The 21,594-nt window shown below is 30.8% G+C and overlaps 1 protein-coding gene across 1 annotated transcript; it reads right to left on the reverse strand.

Moving 5' to 3' along the window:
- Positions 1 to 1,704: 1,704 nt before the first annotated feature.
- LOC134705545 (zinc finger protein sens-like) lies at positions 1,705 to 17,386 on the reverse strand. Its single transcript, XM_063564261.1, has 4 exons — positions 17,055 to 17,386; positions 9,227 to 9,298; positions 4,332 to 4,814; positions 1,705 to 2,287 (listed from the first exon to the last, which is right to left on the reverse strand). The coding sequence occupies exons 1-4, from the start codon at positions 17,125 to 17,127 to the stop codon at positions 2,118 to 2,120; spliced, it is 798 nt and encodes a 265-aa protein (XP_063420331.1). The 5' UTR covers positions 17,128 to 17,386; the 3' UTR covers positions 1,705 to 2,117.
- Between the last annotated feature and the right edge of the window lie 4,208 nt (positions 17,387 to 21,594).

Consider the following 21,594-nt stretch of genomic DNA (forward strand, 5'->3'; position numbering starts at 1 on the left):
CCTTAGTTTAAAACAGGCATTTGACAGATTATTCTGAGAGTTCTGGAGAAATGTTAGAAGAAATCCATACAGTAAACTCATAATCTCATTTATTTATATTCTAGCACATCCCTGCTCATGTGAACCACGAACAAATTTAAACATACGGAAATTTTAAATTGTAGTATCGAAAATTTGATGTAAAGACTTGATGTGACGGACTAAAACTTAATTTGTATATAACACAAGATCCTTTTTCGGGTAAAGTATACTTATATAATTTAAGCAAAAAATATTTGCACCACTGGGTCGATGCCTCTGCTGGTGATAGTTTCTTCCCGAAGGGTATCACCAGCTCTGAAGTCAACACTTCGATGTAGACATGAATCAATAATGGGGTCATTTTTATAAATTTCCTGTATACAAAACTTAGAAATTTTCGAAAAACGAAGTATTTTCTTATCCCAGGCATAGATTACCTTAGCCGTATTTGGCACAACATTTTGGAATTTTGAATCCTCAATGCTCTTCATCTTTGTACTTGGTTGACTTTATAAATATTTTGATTTGAGCATCACTGATTAGTCTTATGTACACGAAAAAAGTCTGGCGTACTAAATTATAATCCTGGAACCTTTGATAACTATTATTGCTATTTACGAACGTATATATTTGGTGCAACAATTAAAAAATGGTTTTAATCCTTTTTTCTGTACTGCTTGGTTAAATAATAGTTTGTTTTAAAACTTGATAAAGTCCAAATAATTATTGATTTACGATTAACCTGTTGCTGCAGGAGTATCACTATAATGAAACTATATGAACAAATGGACCTTAATATAAAAAAAAACCACTTCAGGATTTTTTTTTCATAAATTCATTGGGTTTGATTTTTTCATATGTACATAATGAATTCTGGCAAATGTCGAACCATGGACCATTTAAAAATCATTGATCATCAATGATGCCAGTCTTCAAACTAGTTACGCCAGCACAGGTTTCGTAGTAGCTTTTAAAAAGTAAATGAAATTCAATACAATTCTATCTATCATGAATAATCCTCTGAAATTGTGGATAATTGTTTTCCTGGTAAAGGACCCGCTTTCGTAGTATACAGTCAAAGACATATTCTCATCTAGTATGTCAATATAACGAAACTGTCATACAATTGGGAGATTGAGCTAGCTATAAAGATCGGTTCAACTCCCCATTTTCTATAGAAAATTCCTGTACTAAGTCAGGAATAGGACAGTTGTTTTCCATTTGTTTATTAAGTAGAACGTTTGATTTTGTTAGGTTTAATGAACACCTTATTGAATATAGATTCATCATAGATACCAGGATTTAAATTTTGTATTTGCGCCAGTTGCACGTTTTATCTACTAAAGACTCAGAATTGACGCTTGAATCAAAAGAAGTTTAAAGGGCCAAATACAATACGAAGTTGAAAGACCGCTGAGGACAAAAATTGTTATTTGGATGAAGAGTTGTTTCATTGGCACTCACACCGCATAAGTTCCTAAATGTTTTTCCAAATACAGCTAGCTAAGATAATCTTACTGAATTCATCTTTGGTTTCGGTAATTTACAAAATAAAGTTTTACAATCAATTTTAACAAAACAAAAACAATAACATATTTTTATTCCTTTTAAGGTAACAACAACATACATTCTCTTATCAAATAAATAAATAGAACTATATAAGACTAAAAAACAAAGCCTGTAACAATACATCAAAATCGTTATGTAGGTTACCTGTAAATAAATAAACCTAGCTTCAATTTGATGAAACGTCCGAATCTACAGTGCCCATAAATAATTCTATTTACATGAAGACATCTGACGAATTCATATTAATATGGTAATGGATTGTTAAACATTGAGAGATGAAACAGTACTTTTATGTCGACAGTGTACAAATTTAGCAACGGATAGTGTTTAATAATGTACATCTTCATTATAAGTACACAATTCTCCAAGACGCCTTCTTTTTCAGAACGATGTCACCTATTAAGTTATGCGTGATGGTGCAGGCTGTTCATATTTAGGCATAATAATTAAGCCGACTGAGTAAATGAGATTTATAAATAAATCTCTAGATAACGTAATATGCATCTTAATTCAGATGAGTTATTAATTTAATGTGTTGTTTCATGATGGCGTCTCAGGTCAACTTTACGTTGAAATGATCGTCCACATCTATCACATGTAAATGGTTTAAATCCTGTATGCTTCCTGGTATGGGTGATTAGGTTAGAAGACTGACTGAAGGCTTTACCGCAAACAAGACATTTATGTGGTTTTTCTCCTGAAAAGAAAATGTTAAAAAAATTTTTTTTTAATTAACCTGCATTTTAGAAACAAGATATATGTACAACTATACTATCTGCATTTCATATTTCAGGCAAACCAAAACGATAACTAAAGCAGCTGCAATGAAATGGTGGGTGGAACTATGGAAAGACGTATCCATATAGTGAACTCTTAAGATTATACCATTTGGCAAAACGAGATCGAATTAACTAATGCAAATATAGCTGATACAATTCATAAAAATCTTCACATAACGGTGATGCAAAATGCACACATCATTGAGAAACTTTACTATATTAGGGTATATGCGTTCTTTTCGAGATGAGACTGTCATCAAAGTGAGAGGGTTAGCGTTATAAAACCAGGTTTAATCCACCATTTTCTACATTTGAAAATGCCTGTACCAAGTCAGGAATTAACAGTTCTTGTCCATTCGTTTTTCATGCGTTTTGGTTTTGTTGTTTGATTTTTGCCATGTGATTGTGGACTTTCCGAATTGATATTCCTCTAAGTTCAGTATTTTTGTGATTTTACTTTCGACTACATGATATACAAATTGTAGTCAAATCGTGTGATCCTTAACAAAGTTTCAAAGTTTCACTTAAAATATTGAACAGAACAAAAACCGGATCCGGTTGCGTCGCGAATGAATAAGTACTCGCAAATAAAGTTTATGGATTTAATAAAAAAAATTATATTGATTTTTCTGTTTATTGGTTTCTAACAGTAATGAGAAAATCATCATATAAAAAATCTTTGTATTTGGATCGAATGCACTTAGGATGAAGGAAAACCAGAATAAATAAATTTTTAAAAAATACAAAGGGAAGAATTTATTAATAATATCACGTATTGAAACGACAAGATAAAATCCAACAGACTTGTTCTGTATAAAATTATAATGTAATATGACCATTTCAAATGAATAATTGAATTGGTTCCTATTAATCAAATTAAAACAGAATGAAATTTCGTCTTTAAATATATTTTCTATCTTAATATTTCGTTTATTAAAGGGGAACTGAATGCTGTGGCAGTTCTATGTTAGTACATGATGAATGTATTCATTTCTTGTTTAGAGATGTTTCGCATGGCGGATGGTGCAGGCATAGCAGGAGGCGAATGACTTAATCGACCTCTTTTTGGAGTTCATGCAATTCCCTAAGTTTCTGTTTGATACATTGTTTTGTCATTTAAATCATGTTAAGGTAGATAGGGTGTCTTCCTCCATTTTGGATTTTGACATACCAGAAAACAAGGTCTAGATTTTTGGTAAAATGTGCAAATTTTTAAATTAGTAGGTAATTCTTGTGTAAGATTTTTCATTATTATATAGAAAATGCCATATTTTATCCTATATAGAATGTGTTAGGAATTTACCCATTTTATTATCATGTAGCAACAAAAAAAACCGAGTCCGATGATCCCATTTTTTTCTTCTTATTATCTGAAAGAATAATATTTGAGCTATCTTCTCGTATTTTATCTCAAAATTATATGGTGTAGTTTTCGTTTTATGACCGAAAATTGGGTTTTCCATGCATAGTCTACACAAAATTTGACAATTTTGCACAATCTGTAGTGTGAAAATAAGTTCGGTGACCCATTCTTTTTATTAATGTTCTTAAACAAGCATGATAAACACTAAATTTTGGCAAATTATTAAGAAATTCTACGGATTATAATTTAGACACCCCATCTACCTTAAGAGATTTAAACATCGAAAAATTTTGGGTTTACAATTATAAGTCTGGTTTCTTTGATGAGTTATTTACTACTTAAAATACTAATTCTCTGTAATCATCAAAGTTTTAAAAAAGATTCATGGGACGCATAGTTTGGATTTGCTCCATATTGATAAAATTTGATAAGGTCATCAAATACAAAGGAAAAAAAATATTTACTTAGTTTGTATTTTAATGGTTACAGGGAACTGGTATTAATATGTCCTTTTAACATTTTCACTGTTTTTGGGTGCTGTCTTATCGACCTTCTCCAAAATCTCCTTTTGGTTATATTTGTTAACATGTGTTACTGACCTGTGTGTATGTACGTGTGCTTCTTCATGTCAGACTTCTGGTGAAACCTTTTTCCACAAAAATTGCAAGGGTATGGTCGTGTGTCACTGTGGATCAGCATGTGTGTATTTAAAGTTGATGATCTTTTAAAACCCTTTCCGCATTCCTTACATCGGAACGCCCTTTGAGGTGAACCGTTGTCATTTAATTCAGGATCCTTCTTTTCGCTGAATGACCCAGTACTTGATGGTGAGATATGTTGATGATCCAACAAATCGTCAGACCGTGAAAAGTAGGGTTTCAACCATGGCTTGCAATCAAAACAATCACAGTTGTATCTAAGAAGTTTGTGGTCTCTCTCCAGATACCTGTAGCCATTATAATAAACAGTATTCAGAGTATCTTCTGCCATCGTTGTCGATCTGTCAAATAATGGTTGGTATCGGTCGTAAAAAGTCTTCATACGTTTCATATCCTCAGCTGGGGTTAAGGTTGAACTAAGTTCTAAATAGAGTGGAAAAAAGAAATGAGTAAGGTATAATATAAAAAGAGAATAAAGGACAGACAGAGGTAAAACAGTATACCCCCCCTTTTTTTTTTAAAGCGGTGGTATAATAAAAAGGATAGAACATTTTTGAGGGGTTTAGTCACAAGTCTGCCTCTTAATTTCGTAAACAAAATATCTATACCATGCTGAGTATTCTAAAACATTGGATATTGATTATTTTTAATGAAAATTAATACCTATTACTTTTTTATCACTCCGGGTTTGTCATAAAAAAAATTAAAATAAGAAAGATGATTATTCTGTAATAACCAATTTAACATCGTTTAATAAATAAACCTAACAAACACCAAGGAGCAAAAAGACGTTCATTTTCCTTTACATATCCATTGAAAACGCTGTGGATATTATATGTTGATTCAGCAAAAGAAAGTCGTTGATTCAAGTATTGCATTGAAAATATTAACGAATGGGGAAGTTATCGACGAGAAATGCACAAACCTATTGTAATAAAAGTATATGTATTGACTACAGAACGGTGAATATTGTAAGGTCGAAAATGTCTCCTATTCCTTGCAAAGGTATTTTGACAATAATGTTTATAAACGGTTCGTGATAATGGAGTGATAAAATTGGAATTTTTCTTTAGTGCCATGTTGAATCAATTTTGTTTTTGGTATTAGAAACTTTACTGACAAAAAACACGGTTCAATACTAAAATGAGAGACTACGAAATCAGTGACTCGTTAATTCTGAATACATACACCAGTTAATGCAGATACATATTTTCTACTAATCCAGTCAAAATTAATCTTATACATATTTTGCTAGATGAACTGTATGAATTTACTCAATGTATTTTACAATTCTTGAAACTACTTAAATGAAAGATCGTATTCTCAATAGAAATGCGAGGTACGGATAAATACAGTATTGCGTGCATGCATCTATCTCTTATAAATTTGCTTTATCACAATAACTTCTTATACTGTAATTAGCAACATCTTGATCGCGAGAGACCAACATCTGTAAACCAAAGTCTTTGTTATATTGGTTTGATTTGATTATTATCCCAATTTGTACAAGATAGGAGAAGCATTAGGTTACGTCATTAAATGTAAATCAATCTCATGAAAATTCCCGCCGGAACCAAAAATATCCAATCACTGACGCGCATGTCGTGATCTGGATGAAAATCTATTCGAGTGATTTCGGGTAATTACAATAAATGCCATAATGTTGAATGTTAAAATATTGGTGTACCACATTTGAGCAGTAACTTATTCCGTGATGTTTTTCTACCGATTGATATCGCCTCACGTAAAGTGATGTTGCTTAACGCGATAGGAAAACATATTAACAAGAAATGTAAGACTTTAAAAGGTCCCTCTGGATACCAAAAAATAAATTATGTAACAACAAAGACAAATCACATCAATCAGGTTTATAAGGCTCTTTACGGGATGTCTGATAAAAATGCGTTCACAAATATTCTTTTCTGTTTAAGGTAGCACAATACAAAGATTTGTTTACTTCCAATCACTAACCTTTGAAATGCTGTAACTTTCTTATGAATGCATAGAAAATAATAAAAGAGGTATATATAGATAGATAAAAGATTAATCTTTTAAATGATTGCAATATTTTTATTATGCAATCATTATGTAATTAATTATTATGTAATTAGCAGCAAAATCTGGGTAAATTCACTCAAATGAATTTAGCTCTATCCTCTCTTTAACTATACAGAAAATTTTAACGAAATCTTAATCAACACATCATGGGCTTCAAAAGGGTGTCTCAGATTGTCTCTATGGTGTTCCATTATCTCATAAATCTCTAATTAGTGTAAACATCTTAACCACATAAAAGAAGATAATGTTTAATTAGGTGTAAAATTTGTTCTATACATTCTATATGAAATCTGAGACACCCTTTTGTAGATAATGGCAATAGGAACAACATATAATAAAATCAACCCTCTAGGGATACCTATGCAGAAGCTAATTTCATTTGAAAGTGGAAATTTGGTGAAAAATATTTTAGACACAGTTAACATTATAATTGGTTACATAATTGTTGCATAATACTAACATTGCATTAATTTGAAAGAGTAATCTGTTAGCTATCCAAAACTACCACTTTTATAAGTTTTCAAGCATTATTAAGAAAGTTACAGCATTTTAAAACTTGGGAGTTGGAGTTATAAAATCTTTGTATTGTGCTACCTTAACCCCTTACTTTACTTATCCGAAAGCACAGCATGTTGTAAAGCTTACTAATACTTTGGTTTGATCATAGTCGTTTTATTTGTTGTGCAAAATTTGTTTGAATGTAAACATAAAAATTTCTCTTTATTTTCAATAAAATGTATTGTTTTGCATAAGTTCCATAGTGGGAGTATATAGCTTGTTATCAAAATCATAATTCGCCTTACTTTTAATTCCGTTTTACTGCCTCATTTACATAATTCGTTTTTACTGAAGTATTACATAGAATGTAAAGGGTCTCATATAAGTCTGCATGTAGTAAATCACAAAGTGTAATCTTTGAATAATGAAGCTCTGGGGTTAAAGTCATAAAACTTTGCTCAGTGCTCGGAGCACAAAAATCATGCTCGAAACATGAAATCCAGCATTGTAATTGGTTGATTTTCGAGTACGAGTACAAAAACTGACTCGAAAGTTTCATGACCGCAAGGCCTGTTTTTCGAATGTACATTTGAAATGTTACTTCAACTCACTAAGATTAGAAGTACAAAGCAAAACAGTTAAATAATTTTAAAAACCGCAAGTCGATCGAGTGAAATCCTTTTTTTTTTAATTTGAATCTACAGGCTACATGTGTAGAATATTTAATAAAAAAAAAAAAGAAGAAGCCTATCGTATATTAATAAAAAGAATAAATGTTAGGTGGCTTTTTAATCATATTTGTTCAAAGTCAAAACAATGAAAAATGTTGCGCTGATACGAGAGTTCAAATCAACTTCGAACTATGGAAAATCACTCATTGCTAGCCTCATTGATGACGCCTTCAAACAAATAAATAAAACCCCATTATGTACAACAGATTCAGTCAAATCAAATCTAAAACACAGACAAAATCCAAAAGAGCAGAAAAATCTTTTACCAGTATTTCACATGGACAAATGCATTAATTGTATTTTGTGCAATAAAATAACGTCTGGAAGTAGATATATTCGTTTATATACTCCTATATTAGTCGTAAAAGGTCATTATTTCTAGAGTGCCTTATTCGCTATTTGTTTATGTGACAGTATGCAATCTAGCAGATCTTACAGTATTGAAGAAAAAAGTCAGCGCGGACTTTAATTTAGGATGACCTAGCTTAATAAAGACGAGTTATTGCAATAGTAGGAGCAAATAGCTTTTAAACAAAACTTATAATTTTTTCAGTTTCATAACAAATAAAAAGGGAGACAGATTTACAAAAGTTTTTCCAAACTTGTTTCCGAATCTTATATTTCAACTTTATATAACATTGTAATATTTATCTTGTAATTTCCATTAATGAATACTGTTTAAACTAAAAGGGATGTGTGTTATCTTCAGAAATTAATTTTCGAAGATAAGGGTTTTGAATAATTAAAGTTTGCATATCGGATAACGATACTTTTATTTTGTGCTATAATATCCATCTTCTATACAACAAAAACATGAATAGTGATCTAAAGTGACTTTGTATACAAAAAAAGTAAAAAGGGATATATAAATAAAGGCAATAGTAGTATACAGATGTTCAAAACTCATAAATCGATAAAAAAAAATCCGGGTCACAAACCAAACCCAAGGGAAACGCATTAAATATAAGAGGAGAATGACGACACAACATTAAAATGAACCACACACTGACACGAACTAAGCATTAGACAAAATCCGATGAAAATAATAAATATAACATCAAAACTAAATACATGAGTTTTGGATAGAAAAGTACCGTGACATGTCTTATAATAAGCTGTGTTACCTTCAGATAACAATTCACAAAATTCTAACGATCACATATTCTGTTTTTCTATGCTATAAATAAAATCAAGAATGGAAATGGAGAAAATCCATTTTCTACATAACAAAAACTTACAATAGAGATCTAAAGTGACGTTTTATACAAAATAAGTTACACAAGATATGTATAATAATTTATCATTTGAATAACTTCTATGGAACCGTAGCTCTTAGGTCCCTATAATATTTTTGACAATTTGCGGATTATATGTCTCCTTAAACAGTCAAAAATATACTTAGGACCTAAGAGATATGGTACTGGTCCACACATTGTTAAAAAAATATCATACGATACCGTATCAAATAAATTTACTGCTACGGGGATTTGAATACATTTACGTTAAAAAATATCGTCAACCATGAAAACAAGTAAAGAAAATTCTTACCACAGTCTTTCTGTAGATGTTCTTGTTTTTCATTGTAATTTGTAGTTGAATGGTTTTCTGTCTTAGATAGTTCTGTAAATAGAGATAAATAAAAAGTTAACCTATCATTTCTTTAAAATCGTAGATATAGATACTTTTATGAGATAAGAATAACCTAAGGAGATAAAGATATTTTCAGGGTGAAAAGATACTTTGAGTGAGGCGATGAAAAGCTCTATTTTGTGTGTACTTGTTGAAAGCTTCTAATGTAAGAGTGGCGTTAGCCCCAAAGATATGATACAATAACTTCTGATTTACACAGAAGTAAAAACAAATGTTTCATTTTCTTTGGTTCTTTAAGGAATAATTACTTCTGAAAAAAATTCTTTGGTTTCTTTGGTTCTTTAAGGAACAATTAGTTTTGAAAAAAAAACCCAGGAAAAGTGTCATTATCTTAAATTTTCCTGATGCAGTGACACTTTTAGGAGATATAGTTTGTATTTCTGGATTTGGATTGAAATCTTGTTCCTTAATGTTGACCTACCTCATTAGAATATTTACCGGGTTTGTAATAACATGAGCAGCGTGACGGATGTCACTTGTGGAGCAGGATGTCCTTTCACTTCTGCATCATCTGAGATCACCCCCAGCTTTAGGTGGGGTTCGTGTTGCTAAGTCTTTAGTTGTATATGTTGTGTCTTAAGTACTATTATTTGTCTGTTTGTCTTTTTATTTTTTAGCCTAGGCGTTGTCAGTTTAATTTCAATCTATGAGTTAGTCTTTCTGGTATCTTTCGGTCCCCCTTTTAATTGCGTTTTGTTTTCGTCATCAAACTAATACCTTATAATACTTTAGTATGGTTTATGTGAATCGTTGTCGTTGTACTGTTTTTTCTGTCATCAACAGATACATTTTCACTTCTTCAGTACTGTTATTTTCAGCGTTGTACTTTCTTGGTCTATTTTTTTATTTAATTGACATCATCTGAACTTTTTACTGATAGAAGTTTACACTTCTATGGTAATACAAATGTATAGAGGAAGCAGATCATTACACGACCCTGTTAGTTCGTAACTTTTCCATTTTCAGATCACATTATACTTTGTGTTCAATTGTCTATTTTCTTTTATTGTGTATGCTTGCATTGTTTTGTTTTCTTTATTTCCGTGTTTGAAAAAAAAATATTAACATATAACTTAATTTGAAGGATAGTTTAAATATAAGCTCTTGACTAATTAAAATAATCATACATGGATATACATAATGATAATATTACATTGATTTATATAACAATAAGCAGTTGTTGTTTGATTGCCAATTTCACAAAAAGTCACCAGAGAAAAATGCCAGAGAATGTAATATTTTTTTAGAATAAAAAAATATTCCCATTGCGGAACAAACATATTTTACTTTTAAAGTAGAGCTGCTTTCCATAAAAAAAATACAATTCTCAATATCATATCATATCATGAAATATTTATTTTAATAACCTGAACAAAATTTTATGGCCAATTTCAAACAATTATTAAAGATATAAAAAAGCATAACTAACTAGTATGTAGATGAGTCGTAATGCGGTCTAAAACGAGAGGCGCTTAAGGGTATATGTCGCTTAATTACATTTGTCTATCTGTATCTTCAAGATAAGAATACCTTCCAACATTATGGACTAGAAAACCTTTGAAGACAAAAATCTCTTTATTGTTGATTTTTCATAGCTGTTTTTTTACAATCTTTCTCTATCTTCTTAATTTTTTTGTGCATAAAGAAGATCGTTGTTTGAGACAAACTACCAACTAAAGGATCTTCTATTTCAGTAAAATTAGACGTATTTGTAGATATTGTCTTTGATAATATTTTTTCATCTGACTTTTATAGTTTTCAAGATACAAGTAATAGACAAATCTCCCAAAGATGATAAAAAAAAAATCTGCATCAGAGAGAAATAACTCCAATAAAGAGTCGACTGACCATTTGGTCATTATATGTCTTGCTGATAATTTTGACTTTTTAAGTGTCTGGTTATCTATTAGAGTTGTAAGATATTAGAAAACGCCAAAAATAGGATAGAAAGCGCCATTTTAAGGTAATAACTTCAAAAAGCAGACCGACGATCTGACGAAGTTAACCAGTGAATTGTTTTTTTAGTAGATATTGTCTTGCTGATAATTTTGGCTTCTTTAGTTCCTCTCAATATATTATAGATTCAAATAATACTATTCATAGACACAAATGAAAAGAATTGGTAAAATTCGTCATTCTAGGGTTATGCTCTTTATGGCCTCTAGTTTTACATCCCATGATGACCCCTCTACAGATGTTAGTTCCTTATTTATCACCAGCCCAGTAGTCAGCACTTCGGTGTTGACATGAATATCAATTATGTGGTCATTTTTATAAATTTCCTGTTTACAAAACTTTGAATTTTTCGAAAAACTAAGGATTTCTTATCCCAGGCATAGATTACCTTAGCCGTATTTGGCACAACTTTTTGGAATTTTGGATCCTCAATGCTCTTCAACTTTGTATTTGTTTGGTTTATAACTATTTCGATATGAGCGTCACTGATGAGTCTTATGTAGACGAAACGCGCGTCTGGCGTACTAAATTATAATCCTGGTACCTTTGATAACTATTATTTATGTTATCTCTAATAAATGTTTAAATCGTGATCAAATCTTTTCAATCGTTGTAATAAAGTATCACCATAAAATGAAAGTCAGATTATTATCAAAAATAAATAATGTATGGTATGGTTCTGCGCATTGAATTATTTTATAGACAGCAGGGCTTTTTTTTAAATGGGTTTGTTTTGCATTTGAAGGAACCGTTGATTCTTTAAATGAATTTATTTATATAAAAATTAGAAGTAGTCTTATGATTGCCAATTCCACACCTATTCACCAGAGAAAACTGGAAGATGATGTAAAACTAGTCTAACGTTTATCCTTGTATGATTATTTTAAATATTCAAGAAGTAATTATAAAAAGCATCCTTCAAATTAGGTAATTTGTGCAGATCTTTTCTTAAACAAACCGGAAATAATGAATAGAAAACAATGATAAACAATGCGATAAAATAAAGTAGACAAAAAAAAAACCCAGAGGTATTAACATAACCAGAGATCCTCGACCATTAATATAGGTATCATTGTGATCGTGATACGAAATTACTCCATGTCTTTCAGGTTGCACTTTGTAAATACAGCTGTTTCTCAAACCACGCCTCTTTTGGGAATGTTACCAGTAAATATACATGTGCATATTGTTTACATTGAGATCTGTGATAACCCTTCATTCGAGGTACAGTAGGGGTTGTTAAGAAAATTAGTGTTAGTTTAAACTAAAAGTTCAGGGCATATAAACGTTGAAAATATGCCGCACAGCCCTATATTTTGACCTTTGAAAAAAATTGTAGTGCATATTAACGTTCAATTCTAGGATAAGATTTTTTTCAAAACTTCATAGTAAAAGTGGTACAGTTTTAGCCGTAAGAAGAGTTCCTACATGGGAAATTGCATTGTCAATATTTACAGAAATGCAACCTATAATTATCTGTCTCATCTATAAAGTTGTATGTACATAGAAATATAAACATCTATCAGCAAAAAGTTCAGATTTTGTCAATTAAAAAAAAAATAATAACAAGAAAGTACAGCGCTGCATATTGTAATACTGAAACAGTGGTAATATTATATGTATCAATTTTATGACAGGAAAAACAGTTCAGCGACAACGATACGCATTACCAAAGCAGTTGTAGGGTATCAATTTGATAAAAACAAAAAAAATGTTTCTGCATTAGGCAAATTTGAGATAATGATACTTTTCCTGTTGGGTTTATCAAAACTAATTTCTTTTTTAAAAACATGAAAAAGGATAATTTTGTATATTACTTCTATGTAACTTCAGCTACGAGCAGTTCACGTCTTATTTATAAACAATGTAGACCTATAAAAAGTCGTAAATCTTTTGTATCGTATCTTTAATAAGTGTCTTTAATGATCAATTTAATAAAAGGCTAAAGTAGCTGCCTTATGTTTCAAATGGCCATTATTTATCTGCGCATTAGAATATGAGCTTGTTTGCAATTGGACAGAGTAATGATTTATATTTCATTGCAAAAAATCAATAAATCAAATTTAGTTTATTTCATACAATAAAAGTATGCTTAAAAGTTGAACAGCTTTACATTTGTGTAAAAACCAATGAAATATTAAAGGATGGCTGACAAAACGCTTGTTGATTCCTATAATTAAAACTACCATCTTTGAACATCGATCACGAAGGATTTAACATTGATAACTAAAGAGTTGGTAAAACATTTAAAATATCCCAAAAATAATAGCTTGTCAATCCATTAGAAAAAATCTGCTATCGGTGTGATAAAATACATTCTCAAAGATGAGGATGACGGACAAATCGAATCATAAAAGGAAATCAGATGAATGTCATATTTAAGTGTTATAACAATGCATTTGAATTTAAATATTTAATTTCCAATTACATTTGCTTATCCAGTTCAAAACAGAATCCGTGTTTGTGAAATTAAAAGAAAACATAATATGCAGACGCCTCAGTTGACGTTGTTCAAAATCGATGGCCTCTTCCTATGTGTTTTGCTCACAGAGAAAGAACAAAATGTTATCTCTTTTTTTAAATTTTCTTATACGTACGTGATCCAATCTGATTCGGGCTTTGTTCACAGAATAATTCATTTTAAAAAATGTCAAAATTACATCATAGATATTGAAGTCTATAGATTTTAGCTTTAAATAATTTAAATCATGCTGCTGAAATTGTAATAAAAAGGCAGTGAATTCCAATAAATTTCTATGACTTTTAATTCATACAGATATCATTTGTTTATTTCATGGTTTTTGATATAAATAAGATTACATGAGACAAACACATCGTTTGAGGTCAATTTTAGTTTTTTAATAACATGATTTGTTTTACTAGTTGATATTGGCTTTGCACTAGCTGTGAGTAATTTCAGGGGTGTCTCTTTTTGTTTTCGGGATGTATAAATACCCTGCCACGTCCAATCATACTTCATCTTCTTATTTTTAAAAATAGTACCATCGCATTTTAACAAGATTTGTTAAAATTCAAAATCCAAAAAGGAAACCTAAAACAAGTCTAGGTCAAAGTAAACATAGTCGCCCCAGAAAGAAGTTGAATGCAGTTTGATTTAATTTTTAATCAACCATTTCATAGTTGCTTTTGATTTTTTCGAAAGTCAGCACTACTTTTATACTGGTATTTAATTAATTTCATTATAAACTTTAGAAAATTTACTTCACCCTCTTTATCGTTGATTTAACAAGAATAATGCAAAGCATAAAGAATGAAGAAAGTACTGCAAGCCTTAAATGTGTAAAAAAAATACACCACCAATATCGAAAAAGGGATAGAGTATAAACAAGTATCAAGAACATTTTTGATAACAGATATCCTTCATCAGTATGCTGTGTAAAATGGATTGTATCATTACTTAGGCAATACTTGAATGTAAAACAAAGTCAAAACCGAACCACGCTTGTAAAATTTTAAAAATGTCGAAGTTCGTGCGAATTTGATATTTAAGAACAATCATGGCTTCAGAAATTGTAACATGTCAAAAAGAAACATAGAAGCAAGTAATATTTATTTTAAACAAAATAATACCTACGCATAGAAATGAGTAAACCACTTTGTATCAAAAAGTAAATAACAAAAATACCGATTTCCAAGGAAAATTTAAGACGGTAAGTCCCTTAAAAAATGGAAAAATTAAAAACTAAAACGAATTAAACGAATAGTAAACCACTGTCATATTCCTGACTTGGTACAGGCATTTCCTTATGCGAACAGTGCGGATTAAACCTGGTTTTATTGCTAGCTAAACTTCTCACTTGTATGACAATTCAATTGTATTTACCAAAAATCAAATAAATGCTGAAGGCCTTGAGATCACTGAAGATCCTGTGTTAAAAGTTTGTTTTGAATAATTAATCATATGTTAAATTAAAATAGGAGAACTTTTTTTATCCTGTTACTAAGATCAGAGCTCACAACTGTTTTGTACTTACAACTTCCTGGTACCAGTGTGCTCTAATATGCAATTAAAGAACGCAATGGGTCTATGAATTAGTGTTGATATTCCTTAAGGAATTTCTAATGTGACACTGAAGTCGTAGAAAAAAATAATTTCATTTCATCGAAACTACGGTATTATCTGTAAAAAAAAAGGGGGGGGTTAAGAAGTCCTGTAATGTCTGAACTTTAAAACGGTTTATTCACAAGCCGGTAATTTTGTTTTAAAACTCAATGAACATCCAGTGATTGACATACAAGCTTTCTATAATGTTTTTCTCTAATCATGAAAATAAGGACGTGCGGTATGGTTGCCTCGAAACAACTATCCATCAGGGTTTAAATGACAAAGAGGTAAGTAAATATAGTTCCACATTTACTGCCTTCAACAATTAGTAAAACCCATACCATATAGTCATCTATAAAAGGCCCAAATATGATTGATTGGTTGTTTTTTTTGTGTTAAACGCCATTTGCGATATAATATTTGATGCGGTAATGCAGTTTTTAGTTGTCGGAGAAGTCAATGTACACGGAGATAACCATGCATAGACCTCCGGTAAGACAACTGACATTTTTAAATAACAATTCAAGTCGAACCCAACTGCAACGTGCCGGTTTAAACTGACAATTTCATGGTTGACAGATTATTGAAACAGCAGAACTACTCATACCACCGCACCCGACACCGAGGTCCCCGCCTCGACAACACAAGTGTAAACAAATCAAACGTGGAAATAAGGGAAAACAAAAACAGAAGAAAACACTGAAATATGATACTCAGCAATAAACGACAAACACTGAATTACGGCACACAAAATAAACGCGGGTTTATAAACATGTTTACAGGTGCCCAACTCTACCCCTTATATAAATCCAATTAAAAAAACAGAATTTATGTTTGGTACCTTTATTATGTAAAAGACATGAAAAAGGCTAAGAAATAACTCATAGTTATATATACAGTCAGTATACATATCAAATTAGAATTAAGAATGGAAATTGAGAATGTGTCAAAGAAAGAGACAAACGAATCCGACGAAAGAGAAGAAATCAGACGAAGGCCACCATTGAGTCTGCAATACAGCAAGAAAATCCCGCACCCAGAGGCGTGCTTCAGCCGGCCCCTAAACACAAATGTGTACTATTAAGTGATAATGGACGTCATACCATACTAAACTCCGAAATATATAAACGAACTAAAATTAAAAATCACACAGGACTAACTAATGTAGCCTTTTTAGATCAGGTATATGTATATCAACACAAAAGGAGAAAAAAGTTTGATACAATCAGCAAAGTGTCAATCAAATACAATACTACTATTAATAATAATAATAATAATAAATACTAATAATTTTAATAAGCGATGTTTGTTTTTTAACAAAATATTAACCAAATCTGATTACCGTAAAATAAACGACGGTAAAAGGATTTTGTTTTCTAAAATGCATAACGTCCGCAATTTTTAAATAGGAAGCTTAACAAATCAGGATAAAGATGCAATTCGAGTTAACACAGACAATTTGATTGTGTTACAGTTAAAAGGAATTGTGACAAAAAGTAAATCGAAATATATTCATGAAGATCCAATTTTGATTTAAGAAACAAGATTTCTTTGTCTGGACAATGCTCTAGGAAAAAAAAATATTTTGCAGTAATATGTAAATAATTGAATAAGTATTAGAATGGACCAAATACATGCTGTAGAATCGTGCAACTTTAAAATTATAAAAACGATCAGTGAGCATGCCAAAGGTGTATAGTTTACCTGTTGTCGAAGCTTTTGGTCTACTCTTTACATAGCGCCTTTTCACGTGCTTGACCATGAACGAACGTGGCATTGTGTCACTTATATATATATTATATATATGTTGTAATTAGTCCTTCTTTTGAAACTTTTTTTAAATAACAATACAAATTTCTATTTCAAATTTTGATAACAATAAACTTTTGATAGTCCAAAATCTATATTTTATTCTCGGTTTTTTAATATTAAATAAAAATCAGACTCAGATTGAGCCGGATGTCTTTTAATGATTGTATGAACATTATATATCTTCATTGCCGTCTCTATTAGCTTTAAATATTAATAACAAACCATCTGGCAGATCAAGCATGGAAAGGCAATCAATGCAACATAAAGCGACACATAGTTTTACATGTATAAACAATATTTTACGATTCCTTACATGGGATATTACACAGATCAGCCAATCAGAGACCTGGATTCTCAAGAGAACAGTCTGGATGAAAGTCAGGATCATCACCAATCAGACTAAATTGTTCCGACTTGGGTCATCAGAGACGAAAATTAAATAAAGCGAAAACATTTTTGACGCTTGCACTTAAGAATGGTTAAAATCATTGGTTATTTGTAATCAGAGAGTAACTGTGATATTTGTTTCGATTTGTAACAAGTAATAGTATATAGACATATATATTTTATTTTTATTTTGATTCGGTAAGGGGAGATAATGTTAAATTAATTATGAATAACACGTTCGGAGAGAGATTTTTTTTCTATAGATAAAATTAGATCATAGCAATATATTGGAACGTAAATGGAATTAAATTCGGCAAAGTCCACTTGACATTCAATTTCAATATACATTGCCTTTTGCTATAGTCATATCATACAGGCGTCAATTGTATTGTATTGTATGTATTTGATTTTGGAAATGGTAAGTAGTGTTAGATATAATGTATAGTTAATAAAGTTGTGTCTAGTAAGATATACTAACAGATAAACAGCGGTTAGATATTTGTAGGAGTTTCCCCCAAGGACAAGAAATTAAATCTAACCCTCTTACACAAAAAAAAAACAAAAAAAAAACACTTACTAAAATTACAATTTTATAATATAGAGCAATTTGATATTGAATTAAAAAAAGTATGACAATTCTTTCTGACATGTATGCATTTATGAACAAGCTTTACTTTCAAAACAAGATCATACACAAATTAAATGTATTTGTAGCCAATTTCAGCTAAAGTAATATTATGAGTGCCGTTCTTAATAAAAGTATTCAATGAAATGAACAACTAAAAAACTTGAGAAAGGTCATTCAATACTACAGAAGAGCATACAAATAAGAAGATGTGGTATGAGTGTCAATGAGACAATTCTCAAAAAGTCACAATGGGTAAAAAAAAATTAAAGGTCAAAGTACGGCCTTCAACACGGAGCCTTGGCGCACACCGAACAACCAGAAGTAAAGGACCCCAATATTTCTATGGACACCAGTTGTACCCCTGTAATAGCAGTCTTATACTGTTATAAATTTGTTTTTTGAATCTTTTTCTTTTAATCCTACAGTTTTGATGGTATTTTTGAAAGTCCATTTTTTAAGAAGTTAGACTGTTTATATTTGAAATGATGTATGCTTGTTAACTGTTGAGATATAAAGATTGATTGATTGCGTTTTGTTTACTAAATATGTCTAAAACGAGAACATAAAGTCCAGTTGCTAATATGTCATACATTGTATAAAACGAGAACATAACGTCCAGTGGCCAATATGTCATACATTATATAAAACGAGAGCATAATGTCCAGTGGCCAATATGTCATACATTGTATAAAACGAGAACATTATAACGTCCAGTGACCAATACGTCATGTATTGTATAAATCGAGGACAACTTTACAAAAAATACAATGTAAAGCACAAAAGTTCCATTTCTCACCGTATCTTTAAACGCTATAAAAAAAAAGATAACACAATGATAATACACACTGTATTCCCTGGGGTGCCATAAGGAGAATGTGTTTTAATAGTCAATAGATTTAAATATACGCATGTAATGTATGCAAAATGTTCTTCTAAAACATAATACAAATTATTCCCATTCTAAACTATAAATACAAGAAGATGTGGTATGAGTGCCAACGAGACAACCCTCCGATTCACAATATGTATATGCTGAAGTTTAAAGTCTCATAATTTAAATTTACTTAATAAATTTATGTTCGTTGCTTGCATTTCGACTGATCAACTGATTTTGACATTTTAATTGTATTTATTCATTTACTTTATATATATTTGCAATCAGTTTTTAAAACAATAATTTCTAACATGACGTCCTTCAAACGCTTTGAGTACACACCCGTGGTAAAATATGAATATATTGCATTGGCTGTTCCGATCGTACTCCCACGTCATATGTTTTTTTTATGAATAAAGTACCCGACGTCATAGAATGATGACGTTATGATTTAAGATCATTTAAGCACTTTACGGGAAAATACACGCTTTTGATACCAAAAATCATCACAACAAGTAAACGTAAACAAACGATGCTAAAATGTGGTATAAGCCCATTTTTTATATACATAGACGTCATATGATCACATATAAGTGAGTTATCATTAGAATTCATACAAATCTATCTAAATATGTTTTGTGAATAGTTTTAGCATGTCACTTATTCTGTTTGCTCCGTTCTTTTACGCCAATCTAAAAGTGCGTTAATTTATGGGAACGGCAAATAATGGCCTCCACCTAGAGCGCTTCGATCCAAAAAAAAATGCCGTATTTGTCCTATAAGAATCGAAATAATTCACGGGGGCTTGAATATATCTAGAATTTACCACGGGTTGTCCCTTTATGCCGATATTTTACCCCTCGCTATCGCTCAGGGTAAAATATTTGTCATAAAGGGCCAACCCGTGGTAAAATAACGATATATTCAAGCCCCCGTGAATTATTTCTTAAGCATATACTGACATGAAGTATAAATTAGTCACGTTGACCCTCAATCTTCTTATTCGCAGATAGACGATATTGATAGTTCATAATTTTATTTGATGAAATGCTTATTTTTATATATTTGTGTCATTGTCTTATTACTAACAGTTTATGATATGGAAAAGAAAGAGTATACCCCATACATATATTGGGTAACGTCACGGAAAATCAACATAGTCAGAATTAAAGCAACATTCAGGAATCCGCACACGTACGGTGCTTACATTTGATAATCGGATTTTACATGAGTTTTCACCAGGGGTGATGTTCTCGAAAGTATTCTTAGATACGTCATAAGACACATATTAGACCAATTTTAGGATGGACTTAAGATCAACTTAGGACACTCTTAGGTTGTGTCTCGAAGCTATCTCAGACGAATCGTATGTTAGGACGTTCTAAACATATCCTAAGTCAAATTTTAAATAGTTAAAGATATTTTTTGATAAAACATTTATTAATGACGAAATATTTAATAAAATTGTTTACGAATTTTATAATAACATGTACAGAATTAAGGTAGCACAATACAAAGATTTGTTTACTTCCAATCACTAACCTTTGAAATGCTGTAACTTTCTTATGAATGCATAGAAAATAATAAAAGAGGTATATATAGATAGATAAAAGATTAATCTTTTAAATGATTGCAATATTTTTATTATGCAATCATTATGTAATTAATTATTATGTAATTAGCAGCAAAATCTGGGTAAGTTCACTCAAATGAATTTAGCTCTATCCTCTCTTTAACTATACAGAAAATTTTAACGAAATCTTAATCAACACATCATGGGCTTCAAAAGGGTGTCTCAGATTGTCTCTATGGTGTTCCATTCTCTCATAAATCTCTAATTAGTGTAAACATCTTAACCACATAAAAGAAGATAATGTTTAATTAGGTGTAAAATTTGTTCTATACATTCTATATGAAATCTGAGACACCCTTTTGTAGATAATGGCAATAGGAACAACATATAATAAAATCAACCCTCTAGGGATACCTATGCAGAAGCTAATTTCATTTGAAAGTGGAAATTTGGTGAAAAATATTTTAGACACAGTTAACATTATAATTGGTTACATAATTGTTGCATAATACTAACATTGCATTAATTTGAAAGAGTAATCTGTTAGCTATCCAAAACTACCACTTTTATAAGTTTTCAAGCATTATTAAGAAAGTTACAGCATTTTAAAACTTGGGAGTTGGAGTTATAAAATCTTTGTATTGTGCTACCTTAAATGCACAATTACCAATATAAATTGTAAAAAAAAGATTGTTATTTAAACTGGAAAACAATTTGTTTTGAATTGAAAATTAAATTTGTAGTGTAATCGTATCGTGAAACACGAAGTTCAAAGTTTAAAATCATGCCCAATTTCTTTATATACGAGTTGATAACCGATGGTGCGTTTCATTTCATGTTCATTTTCACGTAAAATAATGAGCAAAAAGCGAAATCAAAACTGTACTACACTAAGATGACAATAGGATGATCGTAAGACACCTTATTGGGTGTCCTAAAGTTAGGACGAACAATGAGATATGATAAGATA

Source organism: Mytilus trossulus, chromosome 2 (assembly GCF_036588685.1).
Source record: "Mytilus trossulus isolate FHL-02 chromosome 2, PNRI_Mtr1.1.1.hap1, whole genome shotgun sequence".
NCBI classification, from domain to species: domain Eukaryota; kingdom Metazoa; phylum Mollusca; class Bivalvia; order Mytilida; family Mytilidae; genus Mytilus; species Mytilus trossulus.

Excerpts from the sequence above, each read along its gene's own strand:
- LOC134705545 (XM_063564261.1), bottom strand. The coding sequence starts at position 17,127 with ATGCCACGTTCGTTCATGGTCAAGCACGTGAAAAGGCGCTATGTAAAG. Across the intron at positions 4,815-9,226 it reads ACATCTACAGAAAGACTGTG|AACTTAGTTCAACCTTAACC; the intron begins GTAAGAATTTTC and ends CACTCTATTTAG. Across the intron at positions 2,288-4,331 it reads GCACACGTACATACACACAG|GAGAAAAACCACATAAATGT; the intron begins GTCAGTAACACA and ends TTTTCTTTTCAG.